At 38.2% G+C, this 19,403-nt stretch overlaps 1 protein-coding gene across 2 annotated transcripts; it reads left to right on the top strand.

The window, feature by feature from the left end:
- Positions 1–1,988: 1,988 nt before the first annotated feature.
- LOC144203925 (follistatin-related protein 1-like) lies at positions 1,989–19,183 on the top strand. 2 transcript variants are annotated; one of them, XM_077727542.1, is made up of 11 exons: positions 1,989–2,237; positions 2,367–2,423; positions 11,877–11,978; positions 12,528–12,657; positions 13,216–13,248; positions 13,375–13,505; positions 14,398–14,519; positions 14,742–14,854; positions 16,470–16,580; positions 17,177–17,271; positions 17,818–19,183. In XM_077727542.1, the coding sequence occupies exons 2-11, from the start codon at positions 2,367–2,369 to the stop codon at positions 17,857–17,859; spliced, it is 936 nt and encodes a 311-aa protein (XP_077583668.1). In that variant the 5' UTR covers positions 1,989–2,237; the 3' UTR covers positions 17,860–19,183. The 2 variants fall into 2 exon arrangements, with proteins under 2 accessions (XP_077583668.1, XP_077583667.1); XM_077727541.1 differs by having other exon boundaries at positions 1,992–2,256.
- The last annotated feature ends 220 nt before the right edge of the window (positions 19,184–19,403 follow it).

Below are 19,403 nucleotides of genomic sequence, written 5' to 3' on the forward strand. Positions count from 1 at the left end.
TATATATTTAAAAAACAACAAAAACAACAAAAAAACATTTATACTAACTTGTAGTCTTCACTGATGATAGTTGTGTAGTGGAAGTGTCTTTTTAATTGCATTAAAAAATAAGTCACGTGTCAAGATGTGTCGCCTTTTTTTGTACAACGTTCACACATGCACAAAATTTAACAATCATCCCAAAAAACACGAATAGATGGAATAGAACCGCTTTATCCTCACTAGGGTCGCGGGGGGTACCTTTCCCAGGTGACTTCGGGCCAGAGGTTTTTTCTGGATTATACATATATAGATTTTTTAGTGTGCAACTTTTCTGTGTGAATTCATTAAAACATTATTATATAATTTCACAAGTTAATTTCACACTAAACCACAAGAAAGCACTCCAGGTTTGTGTTGATAATTGACCTGTGAATACTCATTTCATCTCATTTACTGAACCACCTTATCCTCATTAGGGTCGCAGGGGGTGCTGGAGCCTAGCCCAGCTGACTTCTGGCTAGAGGCGAAGGACACCATGAATTAGTAGCCAGTGAGACAAACAACCATTCATGCTCACACTCATACCTAGGTTCAAGTTAGAGTGTCCAATCAGCCTACCTGTCTTTGGAATGTGTCAGGAAACTTGAGTACCTGGAGAAAACCCACGCAGGCGCGGGGAAAAAATGCAAAATCCACACAGGTGGACTGACCTGGATTTGAACCCAGGTCACTGTGAGGCCAACACAGTAATCACTCAGTCGCCGGGCCGCCTGGTTGGCTGGTTGGATACTCTAAATCAGGCGTCCCCAACTCCGGTCCTCAATATATAAGAAAACAGACTGGATAGGGGCCCTCGAGGACTGGATGTGGAGACCCCTGCTCTAAATTGACCCCTAAATCTGTCTCCCTGTGCCCTGCGATTGGCTGGCCACCTAATCAGAATGATCTCTGCCTGGGGCTCATTGTAGGCTAGGATTGGCTCCAACACCTCTTTTAAGATAAGGGGTACGAAAAATAATCGACAGACTTTCCATTTATGTTTGAATGTAATCTTCCCCACGAAGATGTTTTGTGTGTAGCGTGCTGCATATGCCAGCAGAGGTCCCTGTGACTACATTTTCTATATTATTGCTTACACTAGTCTGACACTGAACAAACACACAAGCACACACACAAATATTATAACTTTAAAAAATATATAAAACAGTCATGTACTGAATAAACTATAACACCCTTTAATTGCGATAGTAGCTTTTTTCCAATGTATTCATTAATACATTTTTTTATAAAACTGAGATGGCAATTTTCTTGACTTGTACTTGAAGTAGTATTAATAAAGGGAAACAGAATGTTTTTTGACAAATACAGGAAAAATCATTTTGTTTTATTTTATTATATTACAAATAATGTATAAAGTTTCTTTTTTAATTATCTCTCCCCCCCCCCCCTTTTTTTTTTATACTGCAGCCCGGTGTATGAGTGGTTTGCACGTCGGCTTTACAGTGGAGGTACAGGGTTCAATTCCAAACCAGTCCACCTGTGTGGAGTTTCCATGTTCTGTATGGATTTTCTTTGGGTACTCCGGTTTCCTCCCACATTCCAAAGACAAACTTAGTGGGTTGATTGGACACTCTAAATACCCACTAGGTTTCAGTGAGTGGCTGTTTGTCTCCTTGTACCCTACGATTGGTTGTCACCCACCTCTGTCCCGAGGTCAGCTGGGATGGGCTCCAGCACCCCCTGCGACCCTAGTTCAGAAAATAAATACTATTTGGGGGGGATTTTAACAAAAGCAACAAAAATATATACTTGAAATAGCATTTTTTCTTGTGACTTTTAAATGATAAAACAAGCATCACAAATTCTATAACTCATCGTGAAAATGTGTACCGTACACATTTTCACGATATGGGTTAGTAGTCTTTGATACGATACGTACAGTACATAAATAGTCAGTAAACACATCTTTAATGTCTGTCCATGAATAAAGCTTAAAAGCCACCGGTTTGTTCGCCGGGGCGTTCATCCCCACATTTCTTCCTCTTCCTCCTCCTCCACGGGGAAGAGAAAAAAAGCAGGCATTTCCATTGGCTCTTTAGCCAGGAGAGGAGGAGAAAGAACGGGGAACTGCTCGAATTCCTCAAATCTGCTCAAATTTCCTTCAAGGCGCCGTCCAGCTATCTTTACCCCACGATCGTCGGACATCCACTCGGCTCCACTTCACCTCTCCATCGAGCGAGCTTTTGGCTAAAAAGGTAACGTCACATAAAGAAGGTGAGATTAAAGTCATTTATCAATACTTAAAAGCCGGTTTCAATGTTTTTTCAACCCTTAAATCTGACTTTTTACCCCCCCCCCCCCCCCCCCCCCTGCTCCACGACCAGATGTTACGGGGTGTTGCTGTGCTTTTTCTACTAGCTCTGACGCTCGCTCACGCTGAGGTAAGTTACTTACTAATCATTTACAACTTCCATCTTGCACATTTTGAAATGTATCCTTTCCAAAACGTACCGAATTACCAACAGAAGAGAAATAAGTCCAAAATCTTACTACGAACAGGAAACTTTTAGACGGGAATACATTGTTTTTCGTGATTTTCCATAAATCAGTCATACCGTGAGATACGAGCTTAATACGTCCTGGGACCGAGCTCGTATGTCGATTTACTCGTATCTCAACGTTTCCCACATAAATGAACTAAATACAAATGTATTCGTTCCCAACCTCTGAAAAAAAACCCTATAAAACAGGATCTTATAATGGAAAACATCTTTTTATTGGTTCTAATTCACCACCTCCTCACAAAGTAACAAATGCCTATATAGTGGTTATGATTTTCAATACTAAAATGTGACATTATTGGTTGTAATTCGCCATCTACTAACAGAGTAACAAATAGCTTGTGGTTATGATGTTTAATAATAAAACGAGGCGAGAGAGAGAAAGAGAGAGAGACTTGATGGATGCGCTCGTTACAAAATATAACCATTAAATTTAACTTAAATGAACATAGATTCCTATACACACACTTAAAACTTATGTTACACTAAATTGAAACCTTCTTGTGCAATATGATCCATTGCATTTCCCTTAATTCTGCACTGACTAATGCAAAAAAAAAACTGAAAAATGGAACGCTCCGCCCAGTGCTCATAGAGATCATTGCATGAATGCTCGTATATCAATGTGTCTCGTATCTCAAGGTAAATATTTGCTTGGAATTTCACTCATATCTCGAATTCCTCGTATGTCGGGGCATTCTTATGTCAAGGTATTACTGTATGTAAAAATGCTGATGGACTAAAGTGCAATTCAACATTTTCTACCCAAAAGCCCATTTGTAAAGCACCTCAGGGAAAGTGAACCGATGAATGGCAGGCAGCTGTGAAAAGAAAAGGAGGAAGGTAGATTCTTGTGTACATTTCATCAGTGCTGCTCCTCCTCCAATTCGCACTTCATTTGAAGATGCACGGCTGTGAGAAGGCCAGCTGCTCTAAAGTTGTCTTAACAGTGCTTTTGGGTGGTCAAGTTGCCGCAAAGTGTTTGTTTGCACCTTAAAGAGAGGAAAATAAAACATTCTCACCACTTAAGTGTCAGCAATAAGAGTAAAAGAGGGCAAAGAACAGGCATGGTATGAGTAATAAGAGGGCCGATACACAGGTGGTGTTTTGTGACCTCACTTGAGTGAACACCTGGAGAACTTGTTAACCCAGAGTCGCAGTAAAAGGTGATCTCTCGTTTTCTCATTTTCTGAACTGCTTTACCCTCACTAGGGTTGCCAGGGGTGCTGGAACCTATCCAAGCTGACTTTGGGTCAGAGGTGGAGGACTATTATTGATTATTATTAATTATAATACTCTTTGGAAAGAGTGTTTCACTAGTTAACCCATTTACATAGTATTAAATGTACTGTATTTGTATTTTTGAAGGTATTCCTCAATTAAGTCTATTTTAATTTATATTAAAATAATGAAATGTGATGAATTGAACTCTCTTGAATCAGATTTTCTTGACTTTTATATTGTCGCTGGACACTTTTTCTTGTTCCTGGAAAATTTGTTTCAGTCATGTAAATGTAAATATATAGTATCATACTTTATATATAGTTAATACTTAATTTTTTTTTACCCAATTCTCTGAAGATGACGTGCTCGGGCTCGATTTTCACACATGATCCAAACTGGGACCTCCCTAATGGTACTTGATTGATCCCTTTCTAACTTAGGGAACATATTGTACAATGCGTCCCAGATCCCGTCATAATGTTTTGAAGTTAGAACCACCACCCATTGAAACAGTGTTGGTGAAACACTATTTTTGAGACGTGACAAAGGACGATGAAATCACTTTCTGCTGCACTTCCTGCTTTTAGTATGATTGTTCTATTTTCATGGCTGAGAAGTGTTATTCGTTTAAATATTTATGAAGGGCATGACGATATGTAGGGATGTGTATTATTGGCACACATTGTATAAATGTCTAAATATTATAGAAATAGTTATTCATACCCTTAACTGGGTGTAACAATGCGTTAATCTGGATGGATTCCTAGATTGAGTAAGAAAGATTATATTGAAATTTGTTAAAACACAAAATTTCGAACATCGCCATTTTTTTTTTATAAACCCTATGGTTAAAATAAAATTGTTTAGATTTAAATGTCGTAAATTCTTCAGCAACAAAATGCTCAAGAAATTCTACATTGCTTGCTTTTTTTCTTTGCTATAAGTTAAATATAACTAATTCTGCTAAAAGTGTGCTATATGTTAAATATGTCTAATTCTGTTAAATGTGTGCTATTTGTTAAATATGACTAATTCTGTTAAATGTGTACATACATTATATTCACCCAAGACCCTTGAAATTAGTTGTACTCTCAGCAAATACATCGTTGCCCAAAAAATCCATATCATATCGTATTTTTTACATCCCTCATAATGTGTTTGTTATAGTGCATTGTATTTTACTCTCTTGCATAAACTTTTGGGTACGTCAGCATTATTATACTGAATTAAGAACCTTATGTCGGTGACTACAGGTCACCAGATTGACCATGTTTTGAAATGTCTACCTTAGCATTTTGAAACATAATCATAGCCTCCTTGACGAAGGTAATATAAAGCAAAGGCAAGCAAATTGTCTGCCACTTCAACCTTTTGGATAATAGCCATTAATGACTCACCCCTGTTTTGCCTCTATGGCTTACCCCCCACCTTTGCAAAGCGCCCGAGAGAATGCACCATTGTTTGTGCATTTTATTTAATTCCTGCGAGGAAAGTCTCACTTCGGCCGTAGTCTGTCCAATGGAGTTGCTAGCCAGTTAATGGCCCGGCATCTGTTCTCCCGAGGTAATTACCCTGATAACATACGGCCTGTTGTCTGGCTTTGAGAAGGGCGTCAACTGGCATACCAGTGTGCTGTTGAAAAGAGGTCAACAAGTTTGTGCATTTTCATTTTCAAACATTTTTTAACCAGTGTAATAAACACTGAGGAAAAGATGCCTTTTGTTTGGAAACACTAAGTGTTTTCCTTGATAAAATGGAGGTTTGTGGAATGGAAATGGTTATTTTTCAGGGTTATCGATTGCATAGACATCCAATCCTTGACCTGAATCATAGCCATGTTAAACCATTTGTAAAACCGTCAAGAATTCGGTGAATTAAGAGCATTTTAGTGGAGAAAATCACTTACCTTCCACCCGTTACAATGGAACACACAAGTGAAATATCCACCATTTTTTTTTTTTTTTTTTTAACAAAGCACAAACTTGTTAGAAATGTATTTTGTTTTACTACTTTGCGACACCAATGTCAACACTAAACAGGATGCATGTGTCTTACCATTGCATTGTTCATGTAAAAGTGCACCTCTCTAGTCACATCCATTATCCGGTATTTTTTGCTGTGACAGAGCCGAATGGTTAATTCACCTAGAGAGGCCGGCAATGGATCATGAAAATTGCAGTTGTCAAGGCAAGCGCGCACTCCAATGCTAGCCTCCTCGGCTCCAGCACGACGGATAACAACGAGGACATGCCTAAGTAGATGTTGGTTCCCTCGTTGGTGCGCCATAGGCTCATTTTTTCTCCATCCAAGGTGGGCTAAAAATATCTGCCCAGGTGGGGAGAACATAAGTATGTGTGAGGGAGGGACACACTGTCCTCTGTCTTTATCAGCCTGCACTCATTACTGTGGATAGACATGCAGTCAGGCAGGCAATCCAGAGACTAAACAGAATGGGGACGGAGCCATGGTAATGAGGTAACGTTTGCCTCAATGGTGCTACTCATGCTGGAAAAATGTTTGAGGAGTGCAGACTTAAAGGCCACTTTTCTCGTTCAACTCGGTGGAACTTTAATTTCTTCCACACTTTGTCTACTAACGGGCTCCTCCTTTGTGTTGTTGCTTTCCTGTCAAATAGAAAACACATGACGAGTAAGCAACATCTCGTGTGAAAGAGTCCACCCTTTGTAGCCCAGATTCCAAAAAGACCACAGCGGAATAGATTTAACAGAAGACTGAAGTGGAATATAATATTAATCATTTTAGGCAAAAGTATGTCTTTGCTAAAGTGGGCTACTTATTCACTTCTTGCAACTCTAAACTCCAATAGTGGCCTCAAAGGGAAAGAGGTGGGGGTATGAAGTCATTGCTTTGGGTTGAATCTTAGCTCAGACAACTCCCATCTGGTGGAACATTGCAGAAAACATGTTTGACTCTAAATTGTGAAAAGAGAGTAGTATACTATGGTACCTCAACATACAAGTTCCCCGACATACGAGCAATTTGAGAGATGAGTAAAATTTCGGGCAAATATTTATCTTGAGATACGAGACACATTTTGATATACGAGCAGACGCGAGAGGCTCCTCATAAGAAAATCATGGGCACTGTCTTTCTGGTCGCAACTCCCTCGTGTAATATCTTTACGAGCACTGGGCGGAGCGTTGTAATTTTCCAGTGTTTTTTCCCCCGTTATTCAGCGCAAATGGCATATTTACGTCTTCTTGTTGGCAAGTGACCGTGCGTTATTCTATTGGGAGGACATTTGTGTACATCATTCTCGGAATATTTTGAAGGGAATACAAAAGCAAACAACCCTCGATAAGTTTCATCTGAAAGTCAGGGTAGAGGCGGGGCAAATAGAGCCAACCTGGGAGACGAAAGGTATAACATTTTTAAACAAAATTAGAATTAAGTTTAGTAAAGGGTTTGATTAAACTTATTTTTGAGTGTCTGCATCGTAATCCAAGTTCATTTAAATGTTTGTTATGTTACGAGCGAGTTGCCGAGCAAAAAGTCTCACTGCCCCCTCTCTCTGTCTCGCAAATTAGAACAAATAATAGAAAATTCAAAATCCAATATCCTGTTTTTGGCATTTTTTCAGACAGTTAGAACAGATTAATTTGTTTTTAGTTCATTTCTATAGGGAAATGTTCATTTGAGTTACGAGTAAATCGACACACGAGCTCAGTCCGTACATTATTTAAGGACTAACAAAACTTAATATGGAAAAATGGTGCTTTATGATATAGGGAAGGAAAATCCATATAATATAAAACTAAACCTCATTTGGCTTCCATTGACTGTGCTAGACGTCCAAATCCTCTTGATTCTTCATCCAACCCTCACAGTGAAAAGCCCATCAAACACCATTAAGGGCATTGAAAAATGAGCTTTCACAGCTAATCCTCACAGTTTAAATGATGTTGATGGATCTTTTTTAATGTCAGCCAATGAGTTTGTAAGAAGCCACCTGATGGTGTAGAGAGGTATACTCGCCTGACTTTGGACGTGAGTGACATCATCTTTGCATTCCTTTCACACTGAATAAGAAACAGGCAAAAGACTTAACAAGCAGATGGGTGCATGCTGCTTGTTACTAAGGATGCTTTTCTTTCCACGGGGTTAAACTTAGCTTACGCCTGTCCCCAAGTGAACGCCCGAGACCTCCCTCACTGTTTATTTGTTCTTTGTCCTCATTATTTCAAGGTCGTACTTTATCTTTCACCAAAAAGACTTGGAAATTGGTTGCATTTGGCCATTTAGTGGGCCAAAGGTCCTCCTCACCAAGCTGTAAATTGGACAAGGAATCCCACTCGAATCTGATTTGAGATACATGAAATAATAGAGTTAATTAGAGGGCAACATCTAGAGGTGCTTAAATTATTGAGGGCAAATCTTCCAGCTTTAATGACGTGCTCTGTGACTAACACATGAAATGTTGCCTGCTTGAGTTGCTTCTGTTCACGCAGTTTGCATATATTTTACACCAGGAAACTAGTTCAATAAACGATGAAGTCTTGTCTTAGGTTGTCCTTTGGGAAGGCAAATGTAATCTCTGTTTAACAGAACCCATATCCAAAGAGTTGGAGAAACAATGGGGAGGGGGATCAGGGGCAAGCAATACTCTGACCTAGATACAGATCAGATTTTGGCTCAAGATGAACCGGGTCAGACCCAACTGAGGCAGAACATTGCTCAGGAATGTGCTCCAGCCTTTCTGGGTCCTTAACTGCTTGATATTTTACGAAATCTTACTTTTTGACTGGCTGTCTCGCAGTCCAAATGGATCTGACATCTACTATATTCGTCTATAGTGACATAGCACACTTGGATTTTACCTCTTTTGTCAAGTGTAAACTGTCAAAGCAGATCAGTAATGAAGATGTCTAGAAAAAAAAACTGATATTCTTCTCCATTTGATAGCCACTTTAAACACAATTGGCTCTCTGATGAATCACAAGCTAAAAAAAAGATTTAATTTTTTAAAAAAAGGAAAATTGCCTCCGGGAATTGATTACATATCTATGAGAATAGTAATGCTTGCTTTGAATGCACACTAATATTATTTGTCTTTGTTCAAGAAGCAAACATTTCCATGCTCATCTTGTGGGTATTCAGCATCCAAATTATCCATCCATTTTCCCGATGCTAAATGAGTAGTTTGCCACTCTTGGAAATTGATCCCAATCGGCTGGCAAGTGACATCGGAGCCCAACAGCCATCGATTGCCCTTCTAACTCACCGGAGCATCACAACAAAACGCACACAAGAGCCTTAATGTGCACTTACCTGCACAAAATGTGGCTGTGAATTACATTATTAAGCATCCCACTGCTAGGCTAACAATTCCTTATCGGAAAATGCATTTGATGTCAAATCTTAGCACGTAGGCAATTCAACTCTATCAGTGTTATCATCACCATCACCTTTTAATCTCATCAGCCTTTATTTTCTTTCCATTAAACGCAACACGCTGGTCACAGTCCACTGGCTCGCAGCCTTAAAAGGACAAGACGGCAGGAATAAAACAAGGTGACAGGGCCAAAGCTTTTTTTCATTGCAAAGGAGAACCGTGTAGGAAAGCGGGTGAGAAGTGGAGGCAAATAAGATGTCAAATATTTTATGGAGATGAGAAAAATGCTAAGTTGGGTGTGATTTCATCTCTTTGGATACATGGTGATTCATATTTAATTGGAGATCAGTTTGAACTGCCATGATTCATCTCAAAGTAGAACGCCCACACTAGTGTAGATTGCTCCAAGAGAACTATAAACATATTCCATTTGAACTCGGATGGCTGGTATTAAATTGTTTCATTTTTCTCTCACCATCAATGGCAACCAAGTAATGAATGAAACTCTCACGTCAGAAACACTCACTTCATGCCAGCCCTCCCATCGCCAAGGATAAATTGTTTTTAATTTTCAAAGGCAATTAGTTGAAAAAAATAATTAAGGATTAAAATAAAAATTGTGAAAAAAATTAAGAAGTCGAATATAAATACCAAACTATACAAGATGAAAACAATCCTAATTGTGTTAATTTTCTTTTGTATGGGCAGTAACAGGGGTTACCTTTGAATTGGCTGCCAGCCAATCGCTGGGCACAATGAAACCAACAACCTTTCATACTGACATTCAAACCTAAAGACAATAAAAAGTGTTCAGGCGAGTTAACCACTACACTACCAGGCGACTTACATTCATTTTAATGTGTCAGCTTGTAAAGGGTCAAATTATTTTATTAAAATCTATCTATTGCAGGTATAATAATCCGCGCAATACAACACCAAGGTCAGAAAAAACCTCAAAACATTCACACTCTACTGTGATTTCATTATTGTTTTGATTGGCACTTGTGTTCTCACCGTTATCTGCTCTCACCATAGCAACCAACCATTAGCATCAGATGGAGAAGGGGGAAAATCCTTGTTCATTAGATAAATGTCAGGGTTGTCTGTTGGTTGCTCATCCGGACGGAATTCACTGCCTGCAAGCAAATGGGTGGCAAACTCAAAGCCCCAGGGATCACTTTGAAGATTCCATCCCAACATCGGATTATTATGTGCGCCACTTTTTAAATCATGCATAGAATTGAACCACCGTTCTCCCCGGAGCTGTTCTCTCCTCTTTGAGGTGCAAGTTGGCTCCACGTTTGCTTCACGTTTGCCTGTGACTTGAAACATCCCCCACCTTTTATTCATCTTGTTAAATTCAATTATTGCTGAGCTGATGTGAAGCTCCAAGAATCCAGCCCTTGTTTGAGACCACATACCAGACCGCAAGCTCATATGTGCTGGAGTTTTCTTTTTTCGACCTCACTCTTGTTACAGGAAACGGTGTCTTACAAAAAGGGAGGAAAAGATTGCATGGGAACAGACCCAAAGAAAAACACAAGCTAGAACTCCAGATGTTGGGATACACCCGAAGGCACACATAGTGAGAGTAGAGGAGGTATTAGTGGTCATTAAAACAGTCTGTAGTTGTTTGCTGTTTGAGACTGCTTTTTTTTGTTTTGTTTGCGGGTGACGCACCAGGCGAGAAGATGTGCAAACAATAAAGGCTAATGAAATAAAAGACGTCAATGGCGAAATAAACAAAGTGGAAATAATGTCCCCTTTACCCTCTTTACTGTGAACATGTAGTTTGGACTAATGTGTTGGAAGCTAAGAGTGAATCAGAGGCCACTGAGCTGAAGCAGCTAAGCTCATGTCATGTGATGTATTGCCACCTAGAGGAAAAACGTAAGCTGATTATGTGCAACTGCCTTTTTTTTGCCTCGAGCACAGATTGTGATTTTCTTCACTGGTTAGATTTAAGGTAAAAAAAAAAAAAAGGTAGTACAGTTAGGAGCACCATAGGAGTGCGTATACAGTTCCAGATCATGACAGAGCAACCCTACAGTGAAGAATAAATAGTGTTTTATTTATATAGTGTTGAAGATAGTATTGAGGTTTTTTGTAAAATATAAATCGAGTTAAAAAATTCATGTTTGCCCCACCCATTCAAAATAGATTGGACGGGAAGCACTGTCAAAAATACCAGTTTAATTGACTAATCTTGATTTTAAGTCTTTTAAAAATGATTTCAGTTTTATCAGTAGGTCTTGAATTCACTGAATATTCAATTTTGCGACAATGTGTGAAAATATGTCTGTGAAATATCCAAATGGTTTGTTTTTCAAAAGAAAAGCAGATGTTTGCATCCATCTAGTTTTGATTCATTACTGCTTTTAACAAGGAACAACAGAAATCTGAGAATATTATTCAGGGATTCCGCCAGAAAAGATGCAAAGGCTGTTGATAGAGAAGCCATGTTCGAAATTGACTATTATGTGTTAATATAGGTAACTTATTCATGATACTTGCTTGTATAGTCTTAAAAAAGGCATTGTCTAGACATGCAATTTTGAAAAAAATACAATAGTTTCAGTGCAACAACAGAGCTGGAACAGATATGTTCGCCATCTTAAGATGTCGCCATCATGCTTTCATCCATGCACTTCAAATGTCTCTCAACGGCACAAAAACTCTATCTTTTCCTGCCATTTTCCCCCGATATTCTACTCATTTGCTACCAGACCTCCCAGTTAAGTTAGCTTTTATTTCAGGAGCAGCAGAGCAAGAGCAAGGTGTGCGCCAATGTCTTCTGCGGGGCTGGCCGAGAATGCGCCATCAGTGAGAAAGGGGAGCCCAGCTGCCTGTGCATTGAGGTGAGCAATGCTCTAGTGTCCCCCTGAAAAGTGGGGTTAGTCCACAGTTTCACTCTTTTTACGGTAGAACAGAAAATAAGAGGGTTTTAGAACCACTGACATGATGTCTACTCGCTATTATAAAACTAGCATGATTTAATTTGGAGCAGTTTGTAGTTATTAGTGGTCACACTAGCAGAATTCGGATGTATGTAAAATGTATTCATCATCAGGTAAGCATCTTTTGGTTAGTTTAAGGACATTTAATGAATAAAAAACATTAAATCTTAAGTTGACAATGCATGGTACTGCGATGATTCTGACACACCAAGAAATGTGAATAAAATACAAAGGAAAATAAAGTACGGCATTACACACATATTCACAATTTAAAAAAATGAAAATACAATAAAACGTCCTCACATGCACACACACATAACCATGTATCATGTATGTCCTGTGACGCCCCGTACCAATATTTGTGATCATATGCAATCACCAATTCAGGTTGGTGAGAGAGATATGGGATGGGTGAGAATGTGGTCATTTGAAATTTTCCACTTCTTCCAGAGCTGCAAGCCCCACAAGAGGTCAGTGTGTGGCAGCAATGGGAAGACCTACAGGAACCACTGTGAGCTGCATAGGGATGCCTGCCTTAGCGGACTGAAGATTCAAGTGGCCTACGACGGACATTGCCATGGTATGTTTAAACATTATATTATACAGTAATCCCTCGAATATCGTGGGTTAATGTAGACTACACTTAATTGAAAATCGAGAAGTAGGATCGCCCTTATTAAAACTATCTTAATTTTTTTTCTTCAGTGCTGAGTCCTAGTAGCAAGAGGAAAACGGGAGTGGCTACGCTTGCGAGTTTCCCCGTGGATTTTTGCATTTTTATGAAAAAATAATAATAATAGCTGAAAAAAAACGCAACAACATGAATTCGCCATAAGCGAAGTTGCGATAATAGAGGGGAGACTAATTGGTTTAGACTAGGGTTGGTGGTCTAGTATTGATACTGAAATGTTGTATCCTGATATGAAATATGATTGCAAAAGTGTTGGTACACCTTTATTTGTTTTCTTCTACCTGTGCTTGAGTAAAAGACAAATATATCAATGGATAGCGAAACTTTTGCAATCAAATACCGTATCTGGATATAGCATTTCAGTATTAATCATTTTGAAAACCTCAGAGTAATACATTTTTCGAGCGATTTTAATCTAGCGGTGTCTATTTTTTATACCCCTTTTAGAGAAAAAGACTGACCAGGCAGCTGCAAGCCCTGGTGAGTATTAAATTTTCATACTTTTCGTGTGCTCTGACTGATGAAAATATCATCTAGCAATCAATACAGACATCATTTAATGAATTATTCATCAGTGATGACCTTAAAACGCGTCCCTTCCCGCAGTGGTGTGTTACGCCGCAGACCGCAATGAGCTGAGGAGTCGTGTCATTCAATGGCTGCAGACAGAAGTTGTCCCAGATGGCTGGTTTGTTAAGGGCTCAAACTTCTCAGACACCCTGCTCAAGTACTTCAAGGTGGGAGCACCCTCTACACTTGCTGTCTTTATCCTTGGGGAAGAAACAAAACAGCTTCTTTGCTCCATGATTTTATATATTAATATAAATTCTACATTATATAGTAAGGTTGTATGAAGTATTGAGGTATCGATATGATATTGTTTTTGCGTACAATATTTGATTGTAAAAGTCTCGCAACTCAGTCTTTTTTTTTTTGCATAATCACGAGTAACTAGAAATTTTATGTCATGGGATAAATTCGATTTTTCATTAGTTAGAAATGTTTTTGCATTACCTTGTTAACACATTGGCTACCATCAATTGCGCTAGCTGTGCATTAAATTCAAGTTCCGATAACTCGAGGCTATCCCAGTAAACCACGGGCAGCAGGCAGCGGACACCCCAAATTGGTTGTCAGCCAATTGCTGGGCATGACAAAACGTACAACCACTTGCGCTCAAAATTATACTTATACTGAGTGGGAATTGAACCCAGACTACCCACACCAAAGAACCACTGCACCATCAGGTACCTCTAGCAATCCAATTCATTTGAAAAGAGATGTATGGCAGCAAATGAGTGAATTCACTGCCATCCTGTCAATTCAAATGTTTGAGATTTCTACTCATTCAACTAATTTGAAGAGCTATAATTATTTTTTAGAAACCACATGATTATCATTATCAACGGGACTGAAATTGGTGGCCTCCTATACATGTTTTTGAGTATCAATATCAAATAAGAAGGTTTGGGACCTGGGGTTGAACCCCCATGCGACCTTTCTTCCACCAGGGCGTTTAACAAGTGCCTTATACAGTATCCAAATGTCATCTGCTTGTACTGTCGTAAAAGTAGAAGCAAAAGTTCTATCAACATTGATATTGTTTTTGTGCATTATCTTTGCGGATAGTCATACGACAGTGGTGATTCTATGATGGACTCTTCTGAGCTGCTTAAGTTCATCCAACATAATGAGTCGGTGGCCACCGAAATGCAGTCCTATGCCGACCAGGATAGCAACAAACTGCTTCGGTTGGTATATGTTAATGTTTAATGGCAAGTTTGTGAAAGATAAGGCAAAAGTTAGACCTTCCTTTTTTGACCTGTCGCTATCTGACCTCGCTGCTATAAATGCATGACCTCATTCTATGTGTCAAAGCTATTTTCAGTTAGGTTACTGAACCTTATCTGGCCTACTGTAAACTACACTGGGGGATAAGTAAATCCGACTCATCATAAGTATGTGTTCTCCAGGAGTCTATGTGTTGATGCTCTGATTGAGTTGTCCGATGAGAACGCAGACTGGAAATTGAGCTTTGATGAGTTTCTCAACTGTCTGAAGCCTGGATTCAACCCACCTGAGAAGAGTAAGTGCAAACTCAACATCCAACAGTCCAATTATTTTTATACCACTTGTGAACACTTACAGTAAAAAATATGATTTTCATAAGACTAAAATATTTTAAAAATACAATTTCTGATACCATGAAAACAAAAGAAATCAAATTCTATGTTTTTTCCCTCATTCAATGCCATTGGCAAACTCATAATTCCAAAGGCCTCCTATCCAATCCAATTCTGCTCTGAATTGAAATGAGTTTTTCCACTAGTTGATGTCCAACCAATGTGAAGTGGGATGGTAGGCTGCAAATAAACATTTGTTCATTCATTGCCTGCCTTTTGGCACTATTGGAATCAAATACTGCATCCAAACACAAGATTTCAGTATCAACGTTATGACATTTTTATCAACCCTAGTTGAAATATAGCCTGACCAAATCTTGTCAGATAGCAAACAGTTCCTCCAATGTCAAATTTGAATTCTTCTCAAGCACAAAACATGGTATTCATCAAAAGTATTAATAGTGGACTGTATATGGATATGACATATGTATCGATGTATTTGATATTGATACTCAGTTATTTACTTTGCACAACTGCAGGTCACCAGATTTTTTTTTGTCACAAGGTAGACTCGATTTTGCACTACTCCTGATGGTATTATATTTGCATTTTTCTCCTTAACTCATTGACTTCCAATGATGGCGCTAGACATCCAATCGATTAACAACAGAAGGTCTGGCAGTTTTCATTCGCTGCCTCCCTCCCTAAAGTGGATTAGACGTCAACTATCGATAATATTATTAAAAGTGTTTGTTTTAGCTTTTAAAGTACACATAATTGGACTTCAACGAGGCTGAGTTTATGTTTTTGCGTGAGTTTTTATTTTTAATCCTTTTTCATACAACCATTGTGATAGACTGTTCGTTTTTAGTACACTTACAACTTGCAGAGCAGACAAGGAATTTGTGAAGCACTCATGTGCTCTGGCGTGGCAATGTCTTGTTGTAACTCTGTCCCATGCTGAAAAGCAGAAAAGTGGGGTAAAGTTCACAGTACTGAGCCCTGTGGCTCCAGCCAGCTCAATTTCCTATCTGGTCATTGAGCAACTCCAAGATTTACAAATGCCACGATACAAAGGTTTTCAACGATCGCGATACTCCAAAGAAACACTCAACTCAACACCATTTTAAATGCTATACATAAATAATTAACACAAATATATATATTTTTATTAACCCCTTTGGGGCCATTACAGTGAAAGGTCCATTTATATGGCTTTTAAACACTATTTAGCTAGACTAGTCACAAACCACCCCTCCCACTTCAAATGAATTGGACGTTGAGTCCCATAAATGGCAGCCAATGACTTAACAAGGTCAATGCAAAAATATCCTTCTTCATATCAAGTATAATCCAAAATCACAATTACCTCATGACCATACTTTTCTAGTGACCTGTTTGCGCTGGGGAAAAAAGAGTATCAATACTTTTGCAATCAAATAATGTATGTGGATCCTAAATTTCAGATTATGATACTTTTGACAACCTTACTAGAATTATTGAATACACAAAACAGTTTCCATAATGTGTAAAGTAGTGCACTATTATTTTAACTTATAATGTGATCCTTCCTAACAGAATGTGCCCTAGAAGACGAGACTTATGAGGATGGTGCAGAGACCCAAGTGGAATGTAACCGCTGTGTGTGTGCATGCGGCAACTGGGTTTGCACTGCGATGACCTGCACTGGTAAACTGCAACATTATGTAGTGTAATTATGTAACATGTTACTGTCCCAAAAAATATTCTTCCCAATAACTATAGCAGTGTAAGGCCTTACTTCTCTGAAAATAATCACAATATTACATTATTACTTGACACTGTTAAGACGATTGCCGAATTCGATGGCTATGACCATGTTGTCATCAACCTCCGGGGCATGCTGTTGCAAACTGCGAGCCATATTGAAGATTTCTTGCTGATTTTTCAATGTACTTGGGCCAACAGATGGTTAAGGGGTAAACTGATGTTGCTGTGTGTGTGTGTTTTTTATGACCAATCAAGGGCACCACGAATTGAAGCATAGCAGTCGCAACCAAATCAAAGCCCTCAACTTAACAAGCAGCTGGTTGTTTTTGTTAGAGGCTGAGAATCTGATATATAACCCAGTTATACATTTATTTATTAATATCAGCCGGTCAGAATGAAAAAGGCCCGATACCGATATATGTCAAGTTTCCAAATATTGTCTCCAAGTTTCGGTCGATCAATGGTTTTAATACATTATTTTTAAGTAACTTCAACACTGCACTTTTATATCTGTGTTTAACTGACTTTGTGCACAGATAAGATAGCTGCAGAGGATGAGTCAATAGACGACGGTGCAGAGATGACAGAAGAGGATTGGGATCTCCGCGTGGCCGAGCTTAACAAACACCAGGTTTGCTGTTTTTTGTTTTTTTTATCAGTAAACCAACAAACCCCAAGATCAGATTTTGTGTATTTTTCTTGACAAAGCAGATTTGAATGAAATTGCTTACATCTTCTCTTTAAAATTTGCCTTATAAGCTTTTGTCTAACCCAATAACATCAGGAAAGCAGAATCAGCATTTTTTTAACAGGATATTGTCCCAAAAGACAATCATGTGACAATAACAGAAATTGTATTTGGGGCTGACATGAGTTGGATTTTGACTCTTCTGTTCCTGCTCTTTTTTTTATAACCAAGTAAAGTATTAAGTACACATTTCTGAAATGCTAACAACATCTTTATCTTCGGGTAACACATTATTAATGATTCTCATTTATGTCAAGATACTTATAACAGCAAAAATATCTCACAATAGATTTTTCAAAATTGGCAAATATATTACACTGAATTTTTCTAATGACCAGTTGTATTTATACAAGTTTTGTTTTGAGCCAGCAGGCGCAGTTAATGTTCTTTATGTTGAATTTTGTTTTGTTTATGTTGTTTTCACCTCAGGAAACTGTGGAAAAAATGAAGGCTAGCACAAAGGAGGCCTAAAGGAGGATTCTTCTTAAGCGAGGATGGATACTACCACCATTCCTCCATACTTGACTTACAGCCAGGCTGTTGTTCTGACATGTTTTTTTTTTTGCTATTTTAACTGTTATTATTTACATACATTTTATACAGTGTTCATGTTGATGTTGTTTGCCTCCAGGGGCTTTCTTACGATTCCCTTGCGTTCAGTACTGTTGTATTTGATTGTATTAACTACTATTGTACACTTTTTACTATGTATTTTTGCAGTTAAGGACAAAACAACAAAAGTCCATTCACGTCAATAGATAAGATAAAGAATGGGGACGACTGAAACCAAAGATGCGCTAAAGATGTTTTGAATGATGTACACAAAATATCCAGGTAACATTACTCTAGGTTAGTGCTGGGTGATAGTGCTTAACAATAAAATCTCAGATTTTTTCTACCCCAATTTGATAACGATTTTTTTTGCCTCATACTTTGAAAGAGAAAATAAAAACAAAAGACGGTTGACGATGCCAGACGTCCAATCTATTATGGCTGGTTGGAGCGAATTAACGGTCATTCCTTTCCATTCAAAATGGATTGGAGATGATCGCCGTCAATGGCACTAAAATATGAGGATCAAATTTTAAGATGAACCAAAATTGGACATTCATGTATGTGGACTCAAAATCATTATGGGCTTCTTCTATTTATGTTAGGCTTATCTTGTAAACAAAAGAAGCTAATTTATGGAATAATTACTGGACTAGACTAGAACTAGATATTGATTTTTGGCAGTGAAACAAAACAAAAAATTCCTCTTGAATTCTTTTTTATCGACAAAAAAAATAGCAAACAAAATTCAAATTATTAATTAAATCGATTTATCGCCCAGGCCTATTCCGGACCCAGGAACAATGCTTTACCTTTTTAAATTCACTCTTTAGAATAGGATGACGTGTTTGAGGGTGAGTGTTCTGTTTAGTACTTAAGCATCTTTTTCTTTAACCCCTTGATGCTTGAAATTACATTAAACTCATTCATTGCCAGCCAATGAGGTCACAAATATCCATTAAAAAGCTTAGGGAAATGCATAATACATACCTTGCATTTTTATGCATTTATGTATATCCTTTCAATTCGTAAAGATATTTGTTAAATTCAGGCTTCAAGGGGTTAAATGTTATGTTGGGAGAACAAAAAAAAGTGCCTTAGACTTGCAAACAGTATTTGCCTGCACAAAGAGTATTTTTACCATTAAAATAGAGTGGTTTTGCTAAAAGTGATTCAAACAGTTAAATCACCACTAAAGGCGACTACGGAATGTTGGATAGAAACAATAAATCTTTGTACACCACCATAGTTGTCCATAATTTTTTTGTCCTTGTAAATAACAAAACCCAGAAAAATGATGAAAACTAGAATTGAAAACACCTCAAGTTAAAATTGAAACAAAATACTCTGAAAACTGGTTTGCTGTTATTCCATTCATTTTAATTTTTTTAATAATTCAAAATGTCAACAATTGCTTTGAAAACTGTTAAAATTTAATTGAATACTTCCATTGTCATTGTACA

The sequence above is a fragment of the Stigmatopora nigra genome, chromosome 11 (assembly GCF_051989575.1).
Source record: "Stigmatopora nigra isolate UIUO_SnigA chromosome 11, RoL_Snig_1.1, whole genome shotgun sequence".
NCBI lineage: Eukaryota > Metazoa > Chordata > Actinopteri > Syngnathiformes > Syngnathidae > Stigmatopora > Stigmatopora nigra.

Excerpts from the sequence above, each read along its gene's own strand:
- LOC144203925 (XM_077727542.1), top strand. The coding sequence starts at position 2,367 with ATGTTACGGGGTGTTGCTGTGCTTTTTCTACTAGCTCTGACGCTCGCT. Across the intron at positions 14,520-14,741 it reads GATAGCAACAAACTGCTTCG|GAGTCTATGTGTTGATGCTC; the intron begins GTTGGTATATGT and ends TGTGTTCTCCAG. Across the intron at positions 16,581-17,176 it reads CACTGCGATGACCTGCACTG|ATAAGATAGCTGCAGAGGAT; the intron begins GTAAACTGCAAC and ends CTTTGTGCACAG.